This window comes from Aotus nancymaae, unplaced genomic scaffold, assembly GCF_030222135.1.
Source record: "Aotus nancymaae isolate 86718 unplaced genomic scaffold, 86718_ANA_hifiasm-v0.15.2.pri h1tg000021l, whole genome shotgun sequence".
NCBI lineage: Eukaryota > Metazoa > Chordata > Mammalia > Primates > Aotidae > Aotus > Aotus nancymaae.
Window position 1 is genome coordinate 8730328 of NW_026988433.1, and position 20132 is coordinate 8750459.

The 20132-nt window shown below is 58.7% G+C and overlaps 1 protein-coding gene across 24 annotated transcripts in view; it reads left to right on the top strand.

The window, feature by feature from the left end:
* Window positions 1-20132, top strand: part of NCOR2 (nuclear receptor corepressor 2) — a 211703-nt gene that overhangs the window by 174689 nt on the left and 16882 nt on the right. For 23 of the 24 annotated variants that reach the window (XM_064379585.1, XM_064379594.1, XM_064379584.1 and 20 more), the window contains 12 exons: window positions 4183-4347; window positions 5413-5552; window positions 6048-6150; window positions 6413-6517; window positions 6786-6889; window positions 10316-10466; window positions 13054-13194; window positions 13455-13541; window positions 14491-14777; window positions 16611-16965; window positions 18284-18505; window positions 19147-19398. In XM_064379585.1, the coding sequence (XP_064235655.1) occupies window positions 4183-4347; window positions 5413-5552; window positions 6048-6150; window positions 6413-6517; window positions 6786-6889; window positions 10316-10466; window positions 13054-13194; window positions 13455-13541; window positions 14491-14777; window positions 16611-16965; window positions 18284-18505; window positions 19147-19398 (2112 nt within the window). The remainder of the gene's footprint in view (window positions 1-4182; window positions 4348-5412; window positions 5553-6047; window positions 6151-6412; window positions 6518-6785; window positions 6890-10315; window positions 10467-13053; window positions 13195-13454; window positions 13542-14490; window positions 14778-16610; window positions 16966-18283; window positions 18506-19146; window positions 19399-20132) is intronic. The other variant, XM_064379589.1, reaches the window with a different exon arrangement.

The following is a 20132-nucleotide window of genomic DNA, read 5'->3' on the forward strand; positions in this document are numbered from 1 at the left end:
AGTCCCTGGGGTGGTAACGTGCTCGGGGTGAGTGAGGAGCTGCCAGGGGTGGCGGTGGCTGGGGAAGAGTAGGGTGGTGGGACAGCGAGGGGAGTGGGGGCCGCATCGTGTAGGGCTTCTCAGGCCGCCGTGGAGAGGGGATTTTGTCTCAGGTGTGGCAGAGGCTTTTGAAGTGTGTGTTGCGGGTGGGGAAGGGGGCTCGTGTTATCTGATTGATATTTTGGAAAGCTCTCTCTGGCCATTGTTGAGTCAAGGGCAGAAGCAGGAGGTCACAGCGCTGCTCTTGGCAGGCGACGGAGGCTGCCTGAACTGCGCAGGTGGCTGTGGAGGTGGAAGGAAGGGCGCGTTGGGAGTTTGTTTCAGAGTCGAAGCCAGCAGGGCATTGAACCCGTTGTGGGGATGACGCCAGGGATGTCTCGCTGGAACTGGGACGCCCCATGACGAGGGCTGGGCTGCCCGGGGCCAGGGTCCAGTGTGCAGCCTGGGGCGTGGCTCTGAGAGACGTAGCTGGTTTGGGGCACCAGCCCGGGAAGGAGCTGCGTAGGCGTGTCAGGAGCCCTGGCGGCTTTGGCCAGTGTCAGATGTGAGCAGGGCTGGAACTGCATGGCGCCAGCCAGGTCCTGCTGAGCCAGGTCGAGGGCCCTTGTCCTGGGAGAAAGGGAGCCACTGGCCAGCAGTTCCTGTGGCTGGCACTTGGCTCGTTGGTGTGGCCAGGGCCTTGCTGTTTCCTGGCCTCATTCCCCGTGGGGACGGTGCACCTGGCGTCAGGCCCTGCATGCCTTTCTCGCTCAGCCTGGCTTGCAGCTCAGCTCCCGCAGGGACGCACATGAACTTGACACCCAGCGCTCCCTCTCTGGTCTCTCAGAAGGGCAGCCTTCTCTGCCCCTGGCTCCCAGGCAGAGCGGCTCAGCCAAGCAGGTCCATCGGGCCCCCCCGGGCCCAGCTGGAGGAACAGGTTGTCTCTCCAGGCTCTCGGCTGCCCGCCCAGCCTGGCCTAGCCCCAGCTTGCCTTCCAGCATCGAGCCCCTCCCCTCCACCCTGCCCCCAGCTCTCTTGAACTGGGCTGGAGGAAGCACCAGAGGCATACAGGGCTGAGTAGCTGGAGGGGCCAGGTCTAGGGCCTTCGCAAGATTCACAGGCCTGAGGCAGGCCCTGTAGAGATGCCTCCACTGGGGATGGTAAGAATGAGAATTCCCCTGCATCTGTGACCCCCGCCTCCTGTGGGCTGCCCACCTCACCAGGACACAAGTTCAGGGGAAACTCAGACCTCTTTTCCCACTTGCCCTGCTCACAGCAGGCATCATTAACTGATCTTAGCACTCTCCTCTCTGTCACACCCAGTGAGCCTTCAGATCCCCCGTTGTTCATCTGGAGGTGGCCTGAGAGATGACACCTGCCTGCCATTCCTGTCCCAGGGGCAAAGGGCTATGTCATCCCCAAGTTGTGTCTCTTCAGCTTCTTGGCTGGTTATCTCCCCCTAGGATTGGTCCTTAGGGAGAGGTTCAGAGCTGAGGCCAGATTTCAGCAAAGGGCGAGAGGCCGGTGGGAGGATGCCATGAAGGCAGGCGTGAGCCCCCTGGCCCCCGCTGAGTTTACAGGCTGTCCCCAGGCCTAAAATCTAGGACCAATCATTGCTTCTCTGCCACGGGCATAGCGATCCAGGCTAAGGCCATGGTCTGCAGCCCCAGTGCCTGGCTTAGAAGCTGCTATCTGCCACTTGCTAGCTTGGGCCTTTGACCAGGTGGCTTAACCTCTCAGCCTCCGTTTTCCCATCTGTGAAATGGGGATAATCACAGTCAGTTCCTTGTAGGGTACTGTGAGAACGAATGAGTGAATGTGCTTAGGTTCATGTCAGCCATGGCGGCCATCACCTCTTGGTACTGCCCTTTGCAGCTGTGGGGGCTTCTGAGCCCGACTTGGCTGTTTGCTGGTGAACTCAGATAAGCCCGTTAGTATGTCTGTACCTCAGTTTCCCCTCTGTAAAATGGGTCCGGCAGCAGTCTCTGTTGAGCTTAACACGGGGCTCTTGCAGGCCATGGGGTACTGAGCACAGTGCCTGTGCGGAGTACCACTCAGCAAACGGAGGCCTACGCTGTGGTTATCATCTGGAAGACTGGACTCATAACCCCCTGCTGCCTGCCACAACATTCACAGACATGCACATACACACATACACACACATCCATCCACACATGCACACACATACACACCCATGCACACACACATCCATGCATACACACATCCATATACATCTACACACACATCCATACACATCCACACATTCACATTCATACACACACACATCCATACACACACATGCACACACACCCATACACATACATACACATACCTGCATCCATACACATCCACACACACACATGCACACACACCTGTACACATACATACACATACACATACCTGCATACATATACATACACATACACATCCATACACACCTACACACATCCATATACATACACATGCACACATCCATACACGCACATGCACACACACATCCATACACATCCACACGCATGCACACACATACACATACCTGCATACACACACACACACATCCATACATGCACACACACATCTATACACATCCATATACATACACATCCACACACATACACATCCACATACCTGCATACACATACACACATACACATCCATACATGCACACACACTTCTATACACATCCATATACATACACATCCATACACGCACATATCCATACACATATCCACATGCATTCATATACATCCATACATACACATCCATACACACACATCCATACACATCCACACACATGCACACATCCACTGTATACATGCACACACATCCACACACATGCACACACATCCACACACATCCACACGTACACACGCACACACACATCCACACTATCCATCACACCCAGACACATGCACACACACATCCACGCACACACATGCATGCACACTATGTGCATGCACACACATACATCCATACACACATGCACACACATATCCATATACATGCACACATATACATCCACACACATCCACATGCACACACATCCACATGCACACACATCCACACATATCCACACACATGCACACACATCCGCACACATGCATACACAGCCACACATGCACACACAGCCACACATGCACACACACAGCCACACACATACATACACACACACACAAACACACATCACAGGTTACCTCCTTCAACACTGTGTAGAGCACAGGCCTGCAAACTTTTCCTGCAAAGAGCCAGAAAGTAAATATTTTAGCCTTTGTGGGCCAGGTGGTCTCTGTGGCAAGAACTCGGCTCTGCCATAGACAATAAATAAATGGACAGATGTGACCACGCGTCAGTCAGAGTGTACTAGCAAAGTCAGACAGTGGGGCCAGGCGTGGTGGCTCATGCCTGTAATTCCAGGACTTTGGAGGCCGAGGTGGGAGGATCTCTTGAGCCCAGTAGTTCAAAACCAGCCAGGGTAACATAACAAGACCTCATCTCTACAAAAATAAAAAGTAAATTAGCCAACTGTGGTGTGGTGATATGTGCTTATAGTCCCAGCTACTTGGGAGCCTGAATTGGGAAGATCCCTTGAACCCAGGAGTTCAAGACTAGTCTGTGCAACATAGCAAGACCCCATCTCTACAAAAGTAAAACGTAAATTAGCCAGACATGGTGTGGTGGTGGGCACCTGTATTGCCGGCTACTTGAGAGACTGAAATGAAAGAATCGCTTGAGCCCAGAGGTCGAGGCAGTGAGCCGTGATGGCACCAGTGCACCCCAGCCTGAGTGACACAGTGAGACCCTGTCTCAAAAAACTCAGGGCAGACAGACCCTCTGAGCTACCGTTTGCTGCCCCCTGGGTTAGAGGCCTGTCCAGGGACCTTGGCTCACTGGGCTTGGTTGAGCACCTCTGGGGTTGCAAAGCCACCGGGTCCCGTTCTTGTCCTCGGGGGCAACTGAGAGCCCCCAGCCCAGGCCTCGAGCCCCACTCCCCTGCTGAGCAACACACTGTGGGGTTGCAGAGCAGCACCCAGGCAGGCAGGCTCAGGGGGCTTCCCAGCGGAGCCCATGCTGTCACAGGCCGCCACCACTGTGGGTGCAGGAAGGACATTTGAGCAGGGTCGGCCAGGGCTCCCCAGGTCTGACTGCCCCACCTCCTGCCCTCAGCAGAGAAGCCTGTGTTCTTCCCAGCCTTCGCCGCCGAGGCCCAGAAGCTGCCTGGGGAGCCCCCTTGCTGGACTTCCGGCCTGCCCTTCCCCGTGCCCCCCCGTGAGGTGATCAAGGCCTCCCCGCATGCCCCGGACCCCTCAGCCTTCTCCTATGCACCACCTGGTGAGTAGCTCTGCCCGAGCTCGGGCTTCTAGTCTGTCCGTGCACAGCCACTGTTTGCACTGTTGGCACTGGCTGAGCTGCATGCAGAAGCTTCTTAAAGTCTGAATGGGACCCAGCTAGAGGGACGCCTGGTCAGTGGAGGGGAAGGAGGAGATCTTCTGAGAAAGCTCCTCAGGATTGAGATTGAAGCCACTGGCTAGAGGGAGCCTCAGCAGGTGCTTGAGCTGGTGAGGGACAGGCTTAGAGTGGGAGCTATGTTTTCCAAAGACGGCTTAGAGCTAGAGAATGGGCGGACAGTAGAGCCTGGGGAGGGAGGCGAGGCGCTGCCTGGTTCACAGGTGCTGTGAGGTCCTGTGCAGGTCCTTTTCCGGGTCCTACAGTCCTGCTGGGCATTGCCAGCTGTAAAGCGGCACAGCTGGGGGCCGGTACAGACCATGCTGTTCTCAAAGGCTGATCCCGAGGGATGTGTGGGCCAAGGAAGTCAGAAGAACAGGGAAAGTCATGCCAGGCAGAGGGAACGGCATGTGCAAATGTCCAGAGGCAGGAGAGAGCAGGCAAAGCCTGAGAAACTGAGTCTGGCCACCACTGCCAAAGCGTGGTGCCCAGTGAGCTGGGGAGACCCAGGGGCCAGGTCAGGCAAGCCCGGAGGCCAAGGCGGGGGCAAAGACCTTCTCCTGAGGGCAGTAGGGAGCCACCGAGAGTGCACAGCAGGGGGAGCGTACGCACTGGTAGACTTTGGTCCCTTTGGCTTCTGTAAGGGGAAGGAAGTACTGGGGGCTGCAGTGGAAATGGAGAGGGCAGTTAGGGGGTCCAGGTGAGAGCTGAAGGGCTTGGACCAGGGCCTGGGCGGTGGGGTGGGGTGGGAGGCTCCCTCGGGGTAGTGGTGTCTGCACTTAGGACTCGGGTCACTAATGAGGACAGAGCCGGGCAGGGCAGGAGAGGGGCACGACTGGATGGGCACCTCCTGGCCAGGACAGGGAAGAGGTGGAGTGCCACCCCGGGCGTGTGTCCAGCAGGGGTGTGACTGCTCCTGGGCCCCACGGTGGACAGACATGTGCTCTCCAGGTCACCCGCTGCCCCTGGGCCTCCACGACAGCACTCGGCCCGCCCTGCCACGCCCACCCACCATCTCCAACCCGCCTCCCCTCATCTCCTCTGCCAAGCACCCCAGCATCCTCGAGAGGCCAATAGGTGCCATCTCCCAGGTGAGGGGCCACCCCTCCTCTCTCAGGGGCTTGGTCTTCCTATCTGTGGGGGGGGCAGCGGGACCGGTACAATGTGGGTGGGAGCCAGGCTCTCGGGGGCCTGGGTCATCTGGGGCCACTCAGGCGTCTGGGGTTTGAGCTGGCTGGGTCCTGCCTCAGGTGCTCAGGGCCTCGTCCCTGGGGGGCCACTCTGTGTTGCACTCAAGGGCACAGGCTCTGGAACCAGTTCGTGTGGCCGTGGGCAAGTTCCTTCACCTCCCGCTTCCCCCTCTGCGAAATGGAAGGGCAAGTGCAGCGTGCTTGGAGGGCGCAGCCCCTTCACAGGGGAGGGGACCATGGCTTGGGAGCAGCAGTGACTTGTCTGCCGTTACACAGCTGGGCAGCAGCCCCGGCCTCTGATCCACACATGGGCTTTGTGAACAGGGGCGTCAGGCAATCTGGCCTGTTGGGGAGGGACCAGGGTGCCCCCGTGACCCCACAACTTCGTCCCTGCAGGGAATGTCGGTCCAGCTCCATGTTCCATACTCGGAGCACGCCAAGGCCCCGGTGGGCCCTGTCACCATGGGGCTGCCACTGCAAATGGACCCCAAAAAGCTGGGTAAGGCTCCTGGTCCATCCATCTGGGTGGCCCAGGCTGGGCTCTGGCTGTCCTGTGGGTGGGGTGGGGGGTGAGGAGGGGGCATCTTGGCCCACGAGAGGTCGGCCAGCAGGTAGCAGCTGGGAGGTCCCCCCTCAGCAGCCCTAGCTGGAACATGGAGGGAGGGTGGTGCTCCCCAGCCCCTGGCTGAGGTTGGAGGGGGACAGACCACCCAGGACCCTGCCCGGGCAGCACATGACTTGCTCCTCTTACTGGTCCTCAGCACCCTTCAGCGGAGTGAAGCAGGAGCAGCTGTCCCCACGGGGCCAGGCGGGACCACCGGAGAGCCTGGGGGTACCCACAGCCCAGGAGGCATCTGTGCTGAGAGGTGAGGGCCCCCAGCGTCTGCCCCTGCTTCTTGGATGGCCAAGGGGCCCTTTATTCAAAACCTGCTGGGAGGTGTCATCTCCCAGAGGGTCTGGGAGCCCCTCTTCACTGCCGTCTCCCTCACCATTTAGGGGCAGGGGAGCTCCCTCTGCATTGAGACAACAAGCACAATTTGTGGGTCACCAGGGCCTCACTCAGGGTGGCTCTCAGGACCGGGGCCTAGGGAAGGGCCACAGATACCCCGCAGCCCCACGTCTTGTGTCTTCCAGGGACAACTCTTGGCTCGGTTCCAGGCGGAAGCATCACCAAAGGCATTCCCAGCACTCGGGTGCCCTCGGACAGCCCCATCACGTACCGCGGTTCCATCACCCATGTAGGTGTCCTGGGATGCGGCCTGAAGGCTGGGGTGGGACCAGCACTGGGCCAACCCATCTTATGATTCCCCCCTTGTCACCAAACCCTTAGCCTCAGCCGATGGGGCAATGGCCGGGGGACAGCAGTTCACTCCATGAACTTTCATCTTGTCTGCATGGAGTCAGGCCCTGGGGTTGCCGAGCACAGCTCAAAACTCTGCCTTCAGGGAGCTGCCATGTGGTGGAAGGAAACAGACCAGGATAATTAAGTAGGCAGGTCAAAGCTAAGTAGGCAGGCAGGCAGAATGTGAGTCCAGCAGCTGAGAATGCCTGGGGCCGGGGACATTGTTTAGACAGGTGAGGAAGGGGACCTGCCAGCCGTGCGAGAATCTTGGAACAACATTCTGGGCTCAGGGAACAGCACGTGCAAAGATGGAGCGTGACAGCATTCCTGAGTCGTGCGGGGACTGGTGCCCCAGCCTTGTAGCTAGTGAGCTGTGGCCCCAGGGCTTTGTGCCACGTGCATCTGGCTCTAGAACACAGTGACAGAGCGTGAGAGCGTTCCTGAGTCGTGCGGGGACTGGTGCCCCAGCCTTGTAGCTAGTGAGCTGTGGCCCCAGGGCTTTGTGCCACGTGCATCCGGCTCTAGAACACAGTGACAGAGCGTGGCCCACACATACACACACGTGTGCACACACGCATGCGTGTTCACAGTGGAGCTTCGGGCATCAGGGTGATCTGCGGGGAGGTATTTTTGACCCAGGCAGCCTCAACTCCCACCACAAAGGAGCCGTTTCCACTTCGCCCTTCTCTGAAATCTATAGGTTTTAAAACTCTGAACTTTCAAAGGCAGCTGTGCTGAGTTGGAAGGGCAAGTGCTTTGGGCAAAAGTCAGGCTGAGGGTCCTCAGGTACCAGCTCCAGCACCCATGCAGGCAGGCAGGCAGCGGCCTGCCCTGACTCAGTTTCCCCTTTGGTGGCAGTATTCCTGGGAGTGTCGTTGTCCTGAAGTCGTCAGGACCACGGGTTGGCCTTTGAAGTTTCTGAGCATCCACCGCCGGGGTTTCTGGGTGCCGTGAGCCGCACCCTCCCTCACCCTCGCGGTTCCGCACGTCTCTGATTGCTTTTGGCAGAGAGGCACCTTCCAAAACGTGTGAGATGGGCAGGGGTCAGGCTTCCCCGCAGCCTCGCTACCAGACAGCAGGGAAGTCAGCGTGCGGCCTGCACACACAGACGTTCATTAACCTAGCGGGTGCCACGGGCAGAGACCATGTGGGCCCACAGCTGGCGAGGGAAGCTCAGGGAAGTCCCAGTTCCTCGATTCTCTAGGGACTTCCTGCCCATCTTGGGAGTAGAGTTCATGGGACCAACAGCGAGAGGCCACAGGCTCATCTCCGGGATGCAGACATTATGCAAACAGAAGCTTCCCTGTTAATGGGAGTTTGTCCAGTGTATTCTCCCAAGAGCAGGGGTCACTGGCTGGGTTTCTGTCCTCTGTCCATGCCACTGAAGATAGCTCCTCTAAAATACTATAGCTCAGAAACCTCAAGCTGTGCACGGTGGTTCACACCTGTCATCCCAGAACTTTGGAAGGCCAAAGTGGGAGGATAGCTTGAGCCCAGGAGTTTGGGACCAGCCTGGACGAAAAGATGCCTGTCTCTACAGAAAATTTAAAACTTGTGTGGGCATGGTGGCACCTGTGTGTAGCCTCAGCTACTCGAGACTGGGAGGCAGGAGGATCGCTTGAACCCAGGAGTTTGAGGCTACAGTGAGTTATCATGGTGCTCTACGCTCCAGCCTGGGCAACACAGCAAGACCCCTTCTCAAAAAAAAAAAATCAGATGCCTCAGTTTCATCATGGAGAGCCCCCTTTTAAAAAATCATTTATTGTGGTATTGAGTAAGCCTCTGCTTTCTGCAGTACAAACCCAGTTTTGACGTGAACAATCCACGTTAGGCTGGATACAGAAAGGGGTACACTTGTATCAGCCCCTCTGGGAGGGCTTTTCCCGCCTGGATGCTGCAGGCGCCCCTGATGGGACAGGTGCTGCCCTGAGCTGTCCCTGACTTAACAGCTAACACTGCGAGTGCACAGGCGTCTCAAAGCACAGCAGGGAGGTGCTGCTCAGAGCATGCGCTTTCAGAAGCTCGGGGGAGGGTTCGTCCGAGTTCAGAACGTCTTGCCATTGCCCTCCACGAAGGCCAGGACCTGCAGCGAATGCCCCGGGGCACAAAGGGACTGCCCTCTGCCAGGGGATATCCCCAGCCAAGCAGGTCCGGCCGGCTGGAGCAGAGACTCGAAGCTCACTGGTCCAGGTCTTAGGACCCCTTACTGATGAACCTGCTCCTGGAATCCTAGAAAGAGAAGCGGGATGTTGAGATCTGGGGACCCCTTGTCTGCGCCGGATGCCTTGGAGAATCAGCAATGCTGAATGTCTCTATTTTGTGGAGGTGCAAACTGAGGCCCAGAAAGGCGGTCCCACAGCAACTCGGTAGCAGAGTTGCTGTTTGACACCCAGCAGTCTGACTCTAACATCATATTCTGACCCCTGATGCTTGTGTTCCTGGAAGTCACCTGAGGCAGGATGCTACCCCACGTGGCCCTCTGCTCTCTGCTTGAACACATCCTCCGACAGGGAGCTCACTCCCTATAAGGAAACGGTTTTTAATTGGGGGAAATTTTGCCTGCACCTGTCTAGGGACATTTTCGATTGTCCTGAGTTGGTGGGGCACACTCTGGGGAGGCGTGGACCACTGGCATTCAGCGCTCGGAAGCCAGGGATGCTCCCAAACACCCCACAGTGCCCGGGCCAGCCCCACAGCAATGAATGGCCCAGCTCCCGCTGTCAGGAGGGCTGACGGGGAGAAACCCTGGGTTAGAACTAAAATGTCTGGTGTCCTGCCCTAACGCGAGTCCTTGTCCTGGTTTTAGGAGGCAAAGTGCATGATGTGGTCACGGGCACAGCACAGGAGCAGAAATCCCAGCATCCCCACCAGTTACAGTTTTTGGTAACTGAATGTCAAGGCTCCGAGAAGTAAAACCCACGCAGTGGTGGGGACACAGGCTCCGGGACCAGAATGCGTGGCTTCTGGTCCCCGCCTGCCCCTCATTAGCCAGGTCCCCCTGGGTGAAGTCCCCGTGCCTCAGTTTCCCCATCTGAAACAGGCATAATCAATAGGGTTGCCTTGGGGTTGTCCCAAGGATTAAACGAGCGAATCCATAGAAAGCGCCCAAAGCAGTGTCCCGGCACTTGATGAGGGTTCCTCCTCCTGCAGCTTCCTCATGGGGTTTTGTTCCGTGCAAGCACTCACCCTTCTGAGACAGCGTGTGTGTGGACGCAGTGGGCATTGGTGGGCATGTGGACTCGTAAGCGCGTCTGTGCCTGTACTGGAGTTGAGAGGGGTCCTGGCTGCGGCCTCCTGGGTGCTCATTCCTCTGCATCTGCAGGGCACGCCGGCCGACGTCCTGTACAAGGGCACCATCACCAGGATCATCGGTGAGGACAGCCCGAGTCGCCTGGACCGAGGCCGGGAGGACAGCCTGCCCAAGGGCCATGTCATCTACGAGGGCAAGAAGGGCCACGTCCTGTCCTACGAGGGTGAGTCGCAGGAGGAGAGGGGGCCCAGGACTGGGTTAGCTGTGTGCTTGGCCTGTTGAGATAGTTTAACAGGGAGGCAGGGCTGGGTTGACATGAGAAAGCACAATCTGATAGGTGGTGACCTCCCCGTCCCTGCAGGTATGCAAGCCAGCAGCAGGGAAGCGTTGGCCTTAGCTGCCTCCCACCTCCAGCCAGTTCTTTACAATTTAGGAAACAAACTTGTGGCCACCCTTTCTAGGAGCATAGGAGGGAAACTGAGGCTTGGAGCAGAATCCCAAGCTCACGCCCCAGGCCTCCGGCACTGTCCTGACAAAGCCTGCACTCGCATTGGCCATGAAAGAGCCCTTGGCCAGAGTGCCCCTCACCCCGCTGTGCCCCGGGCTCTCTCTGTGGAGCCCCCATCCTCTCCCTCTCTAGGCTCTGGGTTCCAGAACCAGGAGACCCTGCCAGGAAGGAGTTAAGGGAGTCAAGTGCCGGGAACAAGAATTTCCTGGCAGCTGAGGGTACCCGGGGTGTGGAAATGGAAGCTGCTAATGGGCACCTCTCAGCACTGCAGCTGCACAGCCCGGAATTGCCTCTCCTCCCCCCACGGCCCCCTCCCCAGACCTGGGAAGTGGAGATGGCACCGTGTGGCTTAGAAACATGCGCTCCCTGTTGCCACACAGCCGTGGAGACCAGCCTGCAGCTGTGTCTTGGGTGCCAGCTCGTGCCCCGGTGCCCCTGGACTGAGTGTCCTGGGGTGGTGGGAAGCCTGGGAAGGGCAGGTAGAGGGGTTAGCGAAGGGCTTGTCTTGAGAGGTCCCTGGGTAGAATCCCACCGTAGGCCCCAGACCAGTGCCTGAGCTTCCGTGGGCCTTGAATGCAGCGTTTTCATCCTAGGTTTTTGTCAAGGCCTTTAAAGTCTTGTCTGCTCCCTGGGCCGGGCAGGTGGTGCAGGCAGTGGCAGGTGCGAGGCAGCAGGGGGCAGGGAGGACTGTGGACCTGCCACGCGTCCACCCCGCCATGGCCGCTGCTCAGCCAGGCTTCCCATCTCTCCGTTTTCATCTGATATCTCCCAATGTGTGAACGTCGGTGATGAATTTGGAATGTTTTCTGAACAGCAGCTCGGCACCCTCCAGTTGGCAGCCTCTGGCGTGCGTAGCTTATAGGCTGAGGGCCACACGAAGCAATGCTTGAGAGTCCCGAGAGCCCGTCAGTGGGTCATTCCCCCGAGGGGTGGGCCAGGGCTCGGGAGGGTTTATTTGTGATAGTGCTGGGCTCGGCAGCCCTGGAAGGAGAGCCCTGGCTGATGGGCAAAGCCAAGCCTTTACCTTCTGGGGCCACCTCCGTCTGTTCAACCAGCTGCCTGTCCGGGGGGCAGTGGGCTAGGCCCACTTGGGCTCCTCTGGCCTGGCGAGGCCCTCTCTGCCACGGAGCCTCCTTCACCACTCCAGCACACGCTTCCCATGCACACAGAGGCTCGCGGTCGGACACTCACATGGACACAGGCTTCCAGGTGTGACCACGTGTGTACACACGCAAAGCCAAGGCTGCCTGGTGCCCCGGTCCATGTGTGTACACAGACCCACTTAGTTCTCAGCAGCCAGGCTCACGTGTGTGTGCCTACATCCACTCCACATACCCGTGCCTGCCCCGCACGTCCACGTTGCTGATGTATCTTTGCTCATGTGCATGTGTGTGCACATGTTCACACCCCACGTTGGCGCCATGTGTGTGGACAGACCCGCATGCTCGTGTGTGGTCCCAGGCACAGCCCTGCATGCAGACAGCGCGCCCCAGAGGCTGGGGTGCGGGGTGCAGACAGAGGGCCCCGGAGGCTGGGGTGCGGGGTGCAGACAGAGGACCCTGGAGGCTGGGGTGCGGGGTGCAGACAGAGGGCCCCAGAGGCTGGGGTGCGGGGTGCAGACAGAGGGCCCCGGAGGCTGGGGTGCAGGGGGCAGACAGCGCGCCCCGGAGGCTGGGGTGCGGGTTGCAGACAGAGGGCCTCGGAGGCTGGGGTGCGGGGTGCAGACAGAGGGCCCCAGAGGCTGGGGTGCGGGGTGCAGACAGAGGGCCCCGGAGGCTGGGGTGCGGGGTGCAGACAGAGGGCCCCAGAGGCTGGGGTGCGGGGTGCAGACAGAGGGCCCCAGAGGCTGGGGTGCGGGGTGCAGACAGAGGGCCCCGGAGGCTGGGGTGCAGGGGGCAGACAGCGCGCCCCGGAGGCTGGGGTGCGGGTTGCAGACAGAGGGCCTCGGAGGCTGGGGTGCGGGGTGCAGAGGGCCCCGGAGGCTGGGGTGCGGGGCACAGACAGAGCGCCCCGGAGGCTGGGGTGTGGGGTGCAGACAGAGCACCCCGGAGGCTGGGGTGTGGGGTGCAGACAGCGTGCCCTGCCTCTGTCACTGTGTAGCCCCCTGGAAAAGCTCCTGGGGGCTGCAGGTGTGGGCTCTCCCGGGAGCTCTCGGCTGTGAGGCCTTGTGACGGGGCCGGCATAGAAGCACTGCTGGCTCCTGCCTGTCCACCATGGTCCCGGGCATGTCCACCACGGTCCTGGGCCCGTGCGCATGGTCGCCTGTGCCCAGCTCCTCACGAGGCCTTTGCGTGGTTTCCAGGTGGCATGTCTGTGACCCAGGGCTCCAAGGAAGATGGCAGAAGCAGCTCGGGACCGCCCCACGAGACAGCCGCCCCCAAGCGTACCTACGACATGATGGAGGGCCGTGTGGGCAGAGCCATCTCCTCGGCCAGCATCGAAGGTGGGGCCCTCGCTCTCCCGGTGATAGCAGGGAAGAGACTTCATCCCTCAGTGGGGAGATGGCTGGCCCATTTTACAGAGGGGACCAAGGCTGTGCTTTCCGAGGCTCCGTGTGGAGGCAGCGCAGGGACCCTCACGTGCTGGGTCCTACTCCACCATCGTCCCAGGGACGACCACTGGTGGCTGTAGACGCTGACCCCGTCTCTGCCCAGCGACGGCTCAGGGACCCCCAGAATGATGCCCTCACCCTCTCCCACCCAGGTCTCATGGGCCGCGCCATCCCACCTGAGCGACACAGCCCCCACCACCTCAAAGAGCAGCACCACATCCGAGGGTCCATCACACAAGGTACCGCCCTGCCTACTGCTCCCCGCGTGCCCCCCGCGAATGTACAGTCGAGCGGGGCGTGGGAGGGGAGACACAGCCGGAGTGCGGGGGAAACAGGTTCACAGGAAGGTGTGCGACACCCTGTGCACGATCAGTGCGTGTGCTCCGGAGCAAGGGTGTCTCTTATCTACTTGAAAACAAAAATGAAAAGCCAAATACCGCCCATCACCCCTCTGCTTTGAGGTGTCACTTACAGAGCAGCTGCCCTGTGCTTGGCACTAACCCAGGTGCCACCTGCGTATCATTTTACAGAGAGCCCTGGTAAGGCCGATGCGACTGGGAGAGGGTTGGAGAGCACCGAGAACTCTATCATGTTCTCGTGGCTGGTCCGTGGCACAGCTGGCTACTGTGAACTTGGCAGCTGTGTGGTTTTAATTGTTTTATTTTTATTTTCTTGTTGTTTGAGACAGGGTCTCACTCTGTTGCCCAGGCTAGAGTGCAGTGGCACGATCCCAACTCACTACAGCCTCCACCTTTCAGGCTTAAATAATCTTCCCCCTTCAGCCTCCCAAGCAGCTGGGACCACAGGCACACACCACCACATCCAGCTAATTTTTGTGTTTTTGTAAAGATGGGGTTTCGCCACGTTGCCCAGGCTGGTCTCGAACTCCTGAGGAAAAGCTGTCTGCCTGCCACAGCCTCCCAAAGTGCTGGGATTACAGGCCTGAGCTACTGTGCTCGGCCTGTGGTTTTAGCTTCATGATTTCATGGTGTCCATGATGCTGAGGTGGTTCAGTTAGTATTCTTGTTTTGTATATGAAGAAGCTGAGGCCCAGAGAGGTCAAATTCCCTGGTCAAGATCACACAGCAAGTAGGGATTTGAACTCCAGTCGTCTAGCTCCTGAACCCGCTGGCTCTTGGTGGGTCTGGGCGGGGCGGGGCATGAGGGTCAGTGGTGTCCTCCCGGCAGGGATCCCGAGGTCCTACGTGGAGGCTCAGGAGGACTACCTGCGTCGGGAGGCAAAGCTCCTGAAGCGGGAAGGCACGCCTCCGCCCCCGCCGCCCCCACGGGACCTGACCGAGGCCTACAAGACGCAGCCCCTGGGCCCTCTGAAGCTGAAGCCGGCCCATGAGGGCCTGGTGGCCACGGTGAAGGAGGCGGGCCGCTCCATCCACGAGATCCCGCGCGAGGAGCTGCGGCGCACGCCCGAGCTGCCCCTGGCCCCGAGGCCGCTCAAGGAGGGCTCCATCACGCAGGTACGGCCGGGGGCCAGGCAAGCGGGCCCAGTTCTAGCAGGGGCAGCAGTGGCTGCGAGGCACTGCCCTGGGCTTCACATGGGGAAACCGAGGCCGAGAGCCCTTGAGTGCCTTACAGTCACCCAGCTGCTCATCACCAGGCCTTGGCTGTGCTGGTCCCAGAGCTGTGCTAGGGGCGTCAGACTCCTGACCTTGTTCCGCTGAACTTCCATATTCCCATTCTTCAGGGAGAGAAACTGAGGCCCAGAGAGGCCAGGCAGGCTTCCAGCGCCCCAGGACTAAGCATAGTAATGAGTGTCCGTGGCCTCTGTGCCAGACCACGTGTGGCCTGAGGATGCTGTGGAGTGAATTATGTCCCCCGTGGCAATGCTCTTAGCCGCTGATTAGTGAATTCTCCCCCCACACCCCATGGCAATACTCTGAGGATGCTGCATAGTGAATTGTGCCCCCTGCCCTGTGCGCAATGCTCTGAGGCCACTGTGTAGTAAATTGCCACCCCCATGGCAATGCTCTGAGGATGCCACGTAGTGAATTGTGTCCCCCCACCCCACCGGCAATGCTCTGAGGATGCGTAGTGAATTGTGCGCCCCCCCTGCACCCTGCAATGCTCTGAGGTCATTTACTTCATGACCTTATTTTATTGCTGAGTAAACTGAGGTTCAGAGAGTTTCAGCCACTCACCCAGAGTCACACAGCAAATGCAGTTGTGAAACCCAAATCCAGATGTCCCTGTAGCTGCACTTCTCCACATCCACTGCACCCACCAGCAGGTTGCACCCCAGGTGGTCCCAGCCCCCCAGGCGGCCCCAGCTCAGTAGGGGAAGTTTCCTGCCAATGGTACGAGGAGCTGCTCGTGGAAAGCCCCTGAGGCCACTGTCCCTCCATGTGGGCAGAGGTGGCCTCCTGTGAGGGGGAAGGAGAGTGGAGCTACCCCGGGGCCTCAGGGCTGTGAGGCGGAAGGACTGGGGTGGGTGTCCCGGGCGGGGTCCCAGCCTGCAGGAAGGTTTTGAAGCTGAAGCTGGGGAGAAGGCGGAAGCAGTCAGATCACTGAATGCCCAGGGGAGGGTTTGGCTCTCAACCCCCAGGCAATTATGGAACCCTTGGCAAGCAGCCACCGCCTGACCAAGACGAGGCGCAGATTCTAGAGTATTCTTTTGAAAAACAAGGGCAGTTCCCCTTCTTAGGAACGTAACGAAGACATCCCTTAATAGACTTCTGTTGCTTGCAAAGCCCTAAGGCCCCACAGTATCCGCGTCCCCTAAGCCTGCTGAAACGGGTCGGGGACCTGGTGGCCTGGCTGTGCAGGTCCCAGTCTGGACAGTGACCCCCCATTTCTTCAGCCATCCTTTCTGTCTCGAGAGCAAACACCTCGGCCCTGACCTCAGTGTCCCCGGGGCTGAAAGCCTCAGGGTGGGTGGCACTGAGTCTGGGTGCTGATTTTCTCTGCTTGGCATTGGGTGGACTGTGGAGGGTCCTAGGCTGAACAGAGGACAGTGTTTGCCCACATGAGGGTGTTGGGCTTCTTTCTAGCAAACTCAGGGGCCTTCAGAGGGCCCAACACTCACAGCAGGGAGAGCTGGCTGCTGAGCGTTTTGCCCCTTTCTGTAGTCCCCCCAGGGAGCTTGGGGACCAGAGTCAGGCCCAGGGTGGGCAGAGCAGGAAGTAATGAGCGTGCCCGTCTCAGGGTTAGCTAAGCCGTCTGTCTCCCTGCCTCTGGAGGCGTATGATGTCACCCCCATCTTATAGATGACAAACTGAGGCTCAGAAGGGGGATGCAGCTGGTCTGGGCTATGGCTGTGGACACGGCTGGAGCTCACACCCCCTCTGCCCCAGGGTACCCCGCTCAAGTACGACACCAGCGCGTCCACCACTGGCTCCAAAAAGCACGACGTGCGCTCCCTCATCGGCAGCCCTGGCCGGACGTTCCCACCTGTGCACCCACTGGACGTGATGGCCGACGCCCGGGCACTGGAACGCGCCTGCTATGAGGAGAGTCTGAAGAGCCGGCCAGGGGCCGCCAGCAGCTCGGGGGGCTCCATTGCACGCGGGGCCCCGGTCATTGTGCCAGAGCTGGGCAAGCCACGGCAGAGCCCCCTGACCTACGAGGACCATGGAGCGCCCTTCGCCGGCCACCTCCCGCGAGGCTCGCCTGTGACCACACGGGAGCCCACGCCGCGCCTGCAGGAGGGTGAGTGGGGCATGCGTGGGCGTGGGTGGGGTGGGCATCTGGCTGGGGAAGCTGTCCTTCACCCTCCACCATTAGCTTTGTTTGCACCTGGGACATCCTCGCCACCGGCTCTCCACCACATCCAAACCACCTGCAGGCCCTCGGGCTCTGCCTCCAACTCCAAACCCTTTCCAGCTCCTTCCCACCTTGCAGACCAGCACAGTGCCTCACCTGGCTTCCCCCACTCCCCTGCCGCTTCCTGCTGTAATCCACTCTGCAAACAGCAGCCTGGACACTTTTTAAAAATGCAAATCAAATTATTCCACTTCCCTGCTGTCATCCTTCTGGCAACTTGACACATTTTGTTCCGGCCTGGGGTGCCTGCTGTTGGGGCCCGGCCTGCCTCGTTCAGCCAGATTCCTTCTCCTCTGCAGCCCCGCCCCGGCCTCCTTTCTTTGTGCCCTGCCCTTGGTCACCTCGGTCAGCTCAGTCTTCACCCAGGGCCTTTGCTCGTCTCCGCCTCTCTGCCTGCCACGTCCCCGCCTTCCAGATCTTTACGTAGTGGGTTTCTTTCTGTCCCTTGGGTCTCTGTTTAAATGTCACATCCTTGGAGATACTTCTTCTAACCAAATCCCCTCTCCCCAGTTCGTGTCACATGCTGTGACACTAACATTTTCTTCTGGCTGGACGCGGTGGCTCACACCTATAATGGGGGTGCCGAGGCAGGCAGATCACCTGAGGTCAGGAGTTCAAGACCATCCTGGCCAACATGGTGAAACCCCGTCTCTACTAAAAGTACAAACAATAGCCAGGTGTGATGTGCACCTGTAGTCCCAGCTACTTGGGAGGCTGAGGCAGGAGAATCGCTTCAGCCTGGGCAACAAGAGTGAAACTCCATCTCAAAAAAAAAAAAAATTATTCCAAGCATGTTTCACTCTGTAACTCTCATGTGTTTACTGGTTTATCACCTGTCTGTCTCTCACGCTGAGTGCCAGCTCCGTGGGGACTGGGATTGCTATCTGTTTTGTTCACTGGGGTCACCGCAGTTCTCACAACATTGCTGGCACATAGTAGAGGCTGAATCAGTATTTTTTTATTGATTGAGTGAATGGATGAAAGAATGAATTTTTAAAAAAGAATTAGAACACAAAAGCAAATGAGTCAATGAACAAAAAATTAACTAAGACAAATGAAGAAATGAAGGAAGGAATGAAGAGACCTGGTCCTTGGGATGCCAAGCACCCGACCCTCAAACGACACCCCATAAACGCCAGCCCCAGAGGCCCTGCGTGGGGGACTGGTGCTGAGACCCGATGCCATCCACCATGCCCATCCACAGGCAGCCTCTCGTCCAGCAAGGCATCCCAGGATCGAAAGCTGACGTCGACACCTCGTGAGATCGCCAAGTCCCCGCACAGCACCGTGCCGGAGCACCACCCACACCCCATCTCGCCCTATGAGCACCTGATCCGGGGCGTGAGCGGCGTGGACCTGTATCGCAGCCACATCCCCCTGGCCTTCGACCCCACCTCCATACCCCGAGGCATCCCTCTGGACGCAGGTGATTGCGCCGGGGCTCCCAGAACCCTGCAGTGGTGGTGCACAGGGCGGGGCATCTCATCAGCATTAGCCCAAGGACTCCTTAGGCATCAACTATTAGATTCCCTTGAATGGGGAAACTGAGGGCTGGAGATTAGAAGACCCAACAATGTAATCATGACCAGTTGAGGTTGGAGCAGAATTTCTCTTAGTATTTGCAGGACATGGGGGTTTAAACATGTCAGTGGTTTTCTTTTCCTGCAGGACTTATCAGTGCCTTTAACAATGCAAATGTATTAAATGAGGACTCGTGCATATGCATTTTTCAAATAGACATGATCTGAAAATTTTCTTTTTAAAGAGTTGCATCCCTTTGGTGTGTTAATCTGCATTGGGATGTCTTATGTTTGGGACAACTTTGATTGTCCCAAAAAAGCATCCTTTGTAGAAGTAAAAAGCATCCTTTGTAGAAGCCACCCCGTTGTGTTCTGGGGTGAAGCCTTCCTGCTGTCCAGCGCTCAGTTGTGTTTTGTGCTTTGGGCAGCCACACATGTAGGCAGGAGAAGCAGTCCGGGTGTAGAAGTCAGGGACATCCAGACAGGCGGGGAGACGCTGTGAGGCCTGGGTGTGGCCCACCTCACACCCCCTCCACTCTGCCCGCAGCTGCTGCCTACTACCTGCCCCGGCACCTGGCCCCCAACCCCACCTACCCACACCTGTACCCACCCTACCTCATCCGCGGCTACCCCGACACGGCGGCGCTGGAGAACCGGCAGACCATCATCAACGATTACATCACCTCGCAGCAGATGCACCACAACGCGGCCACCGCCATGGCCCAGCGCGCCGACATGTTGAGGGGTCTCTCGCCCCGAGAGTCCTCCCTGGCGCTCAACTATGCTGCTGGCCCCCGAGGTGCGTGGGCGGGCGGGCCCCCTCCATTGGATTTGGCCTCATTCCCAAACAGCATGCGTGTGCCCCTGTGTGCCCCCATGGCCTCGCCGAGGCGGCTAGACCCGATCGCCTTGTGGGTCACCTCGTGTGTGCAGACCTGAGTGGGTGGCGTGGGGCCGTGCGTGCCATGGGTACTGGTTGTCACCTGGTTGGCGTGTGCACGGCAGCATCCTCGGTGGGTATATGTGAGTCTGCGTATACTCTTAGGACACAGGGGCCTCGGGAGTTTAAAGAAAGATCAGAATGTGAGGCTGTTTGGAGTTTTGTTCCTTTGCCTCACGAACAGCCGATGGTTGCTTTGCATGCACACATTCAAGAGCTGTCCTCAGACGTGCTCCTGGAATGTTCTGGAATAACCAAGTTCTAGTTGGGGCTCAGTTGGAAAAGCCAAAGTCACACTAGGTATTTTGAACAGCGAGGGTTGAATACAGGATTGTGTAGACATCAGAAGCTGAAGGGGCACATAACGCCTGCGAAGGGAAGCAGGGATGGCAGCTGCAGGGGACCCCGCAGCTCGGGCGTGAGAGCAGAAGAGGAGGTGGGACTGAGAGGACCTGAGCATTCAGAAAAGGGCCCCGTGGCCAGGGCTGGGAGCTGAGGAGGGAGTGCGTGCCGTGCTCTCTGGGAGGGCGATCTGGCCAGTGGGCATCCTGGCCTCTCTCCTCCCTGTGGCTCCAGCCCCGGCCCACCTCCTT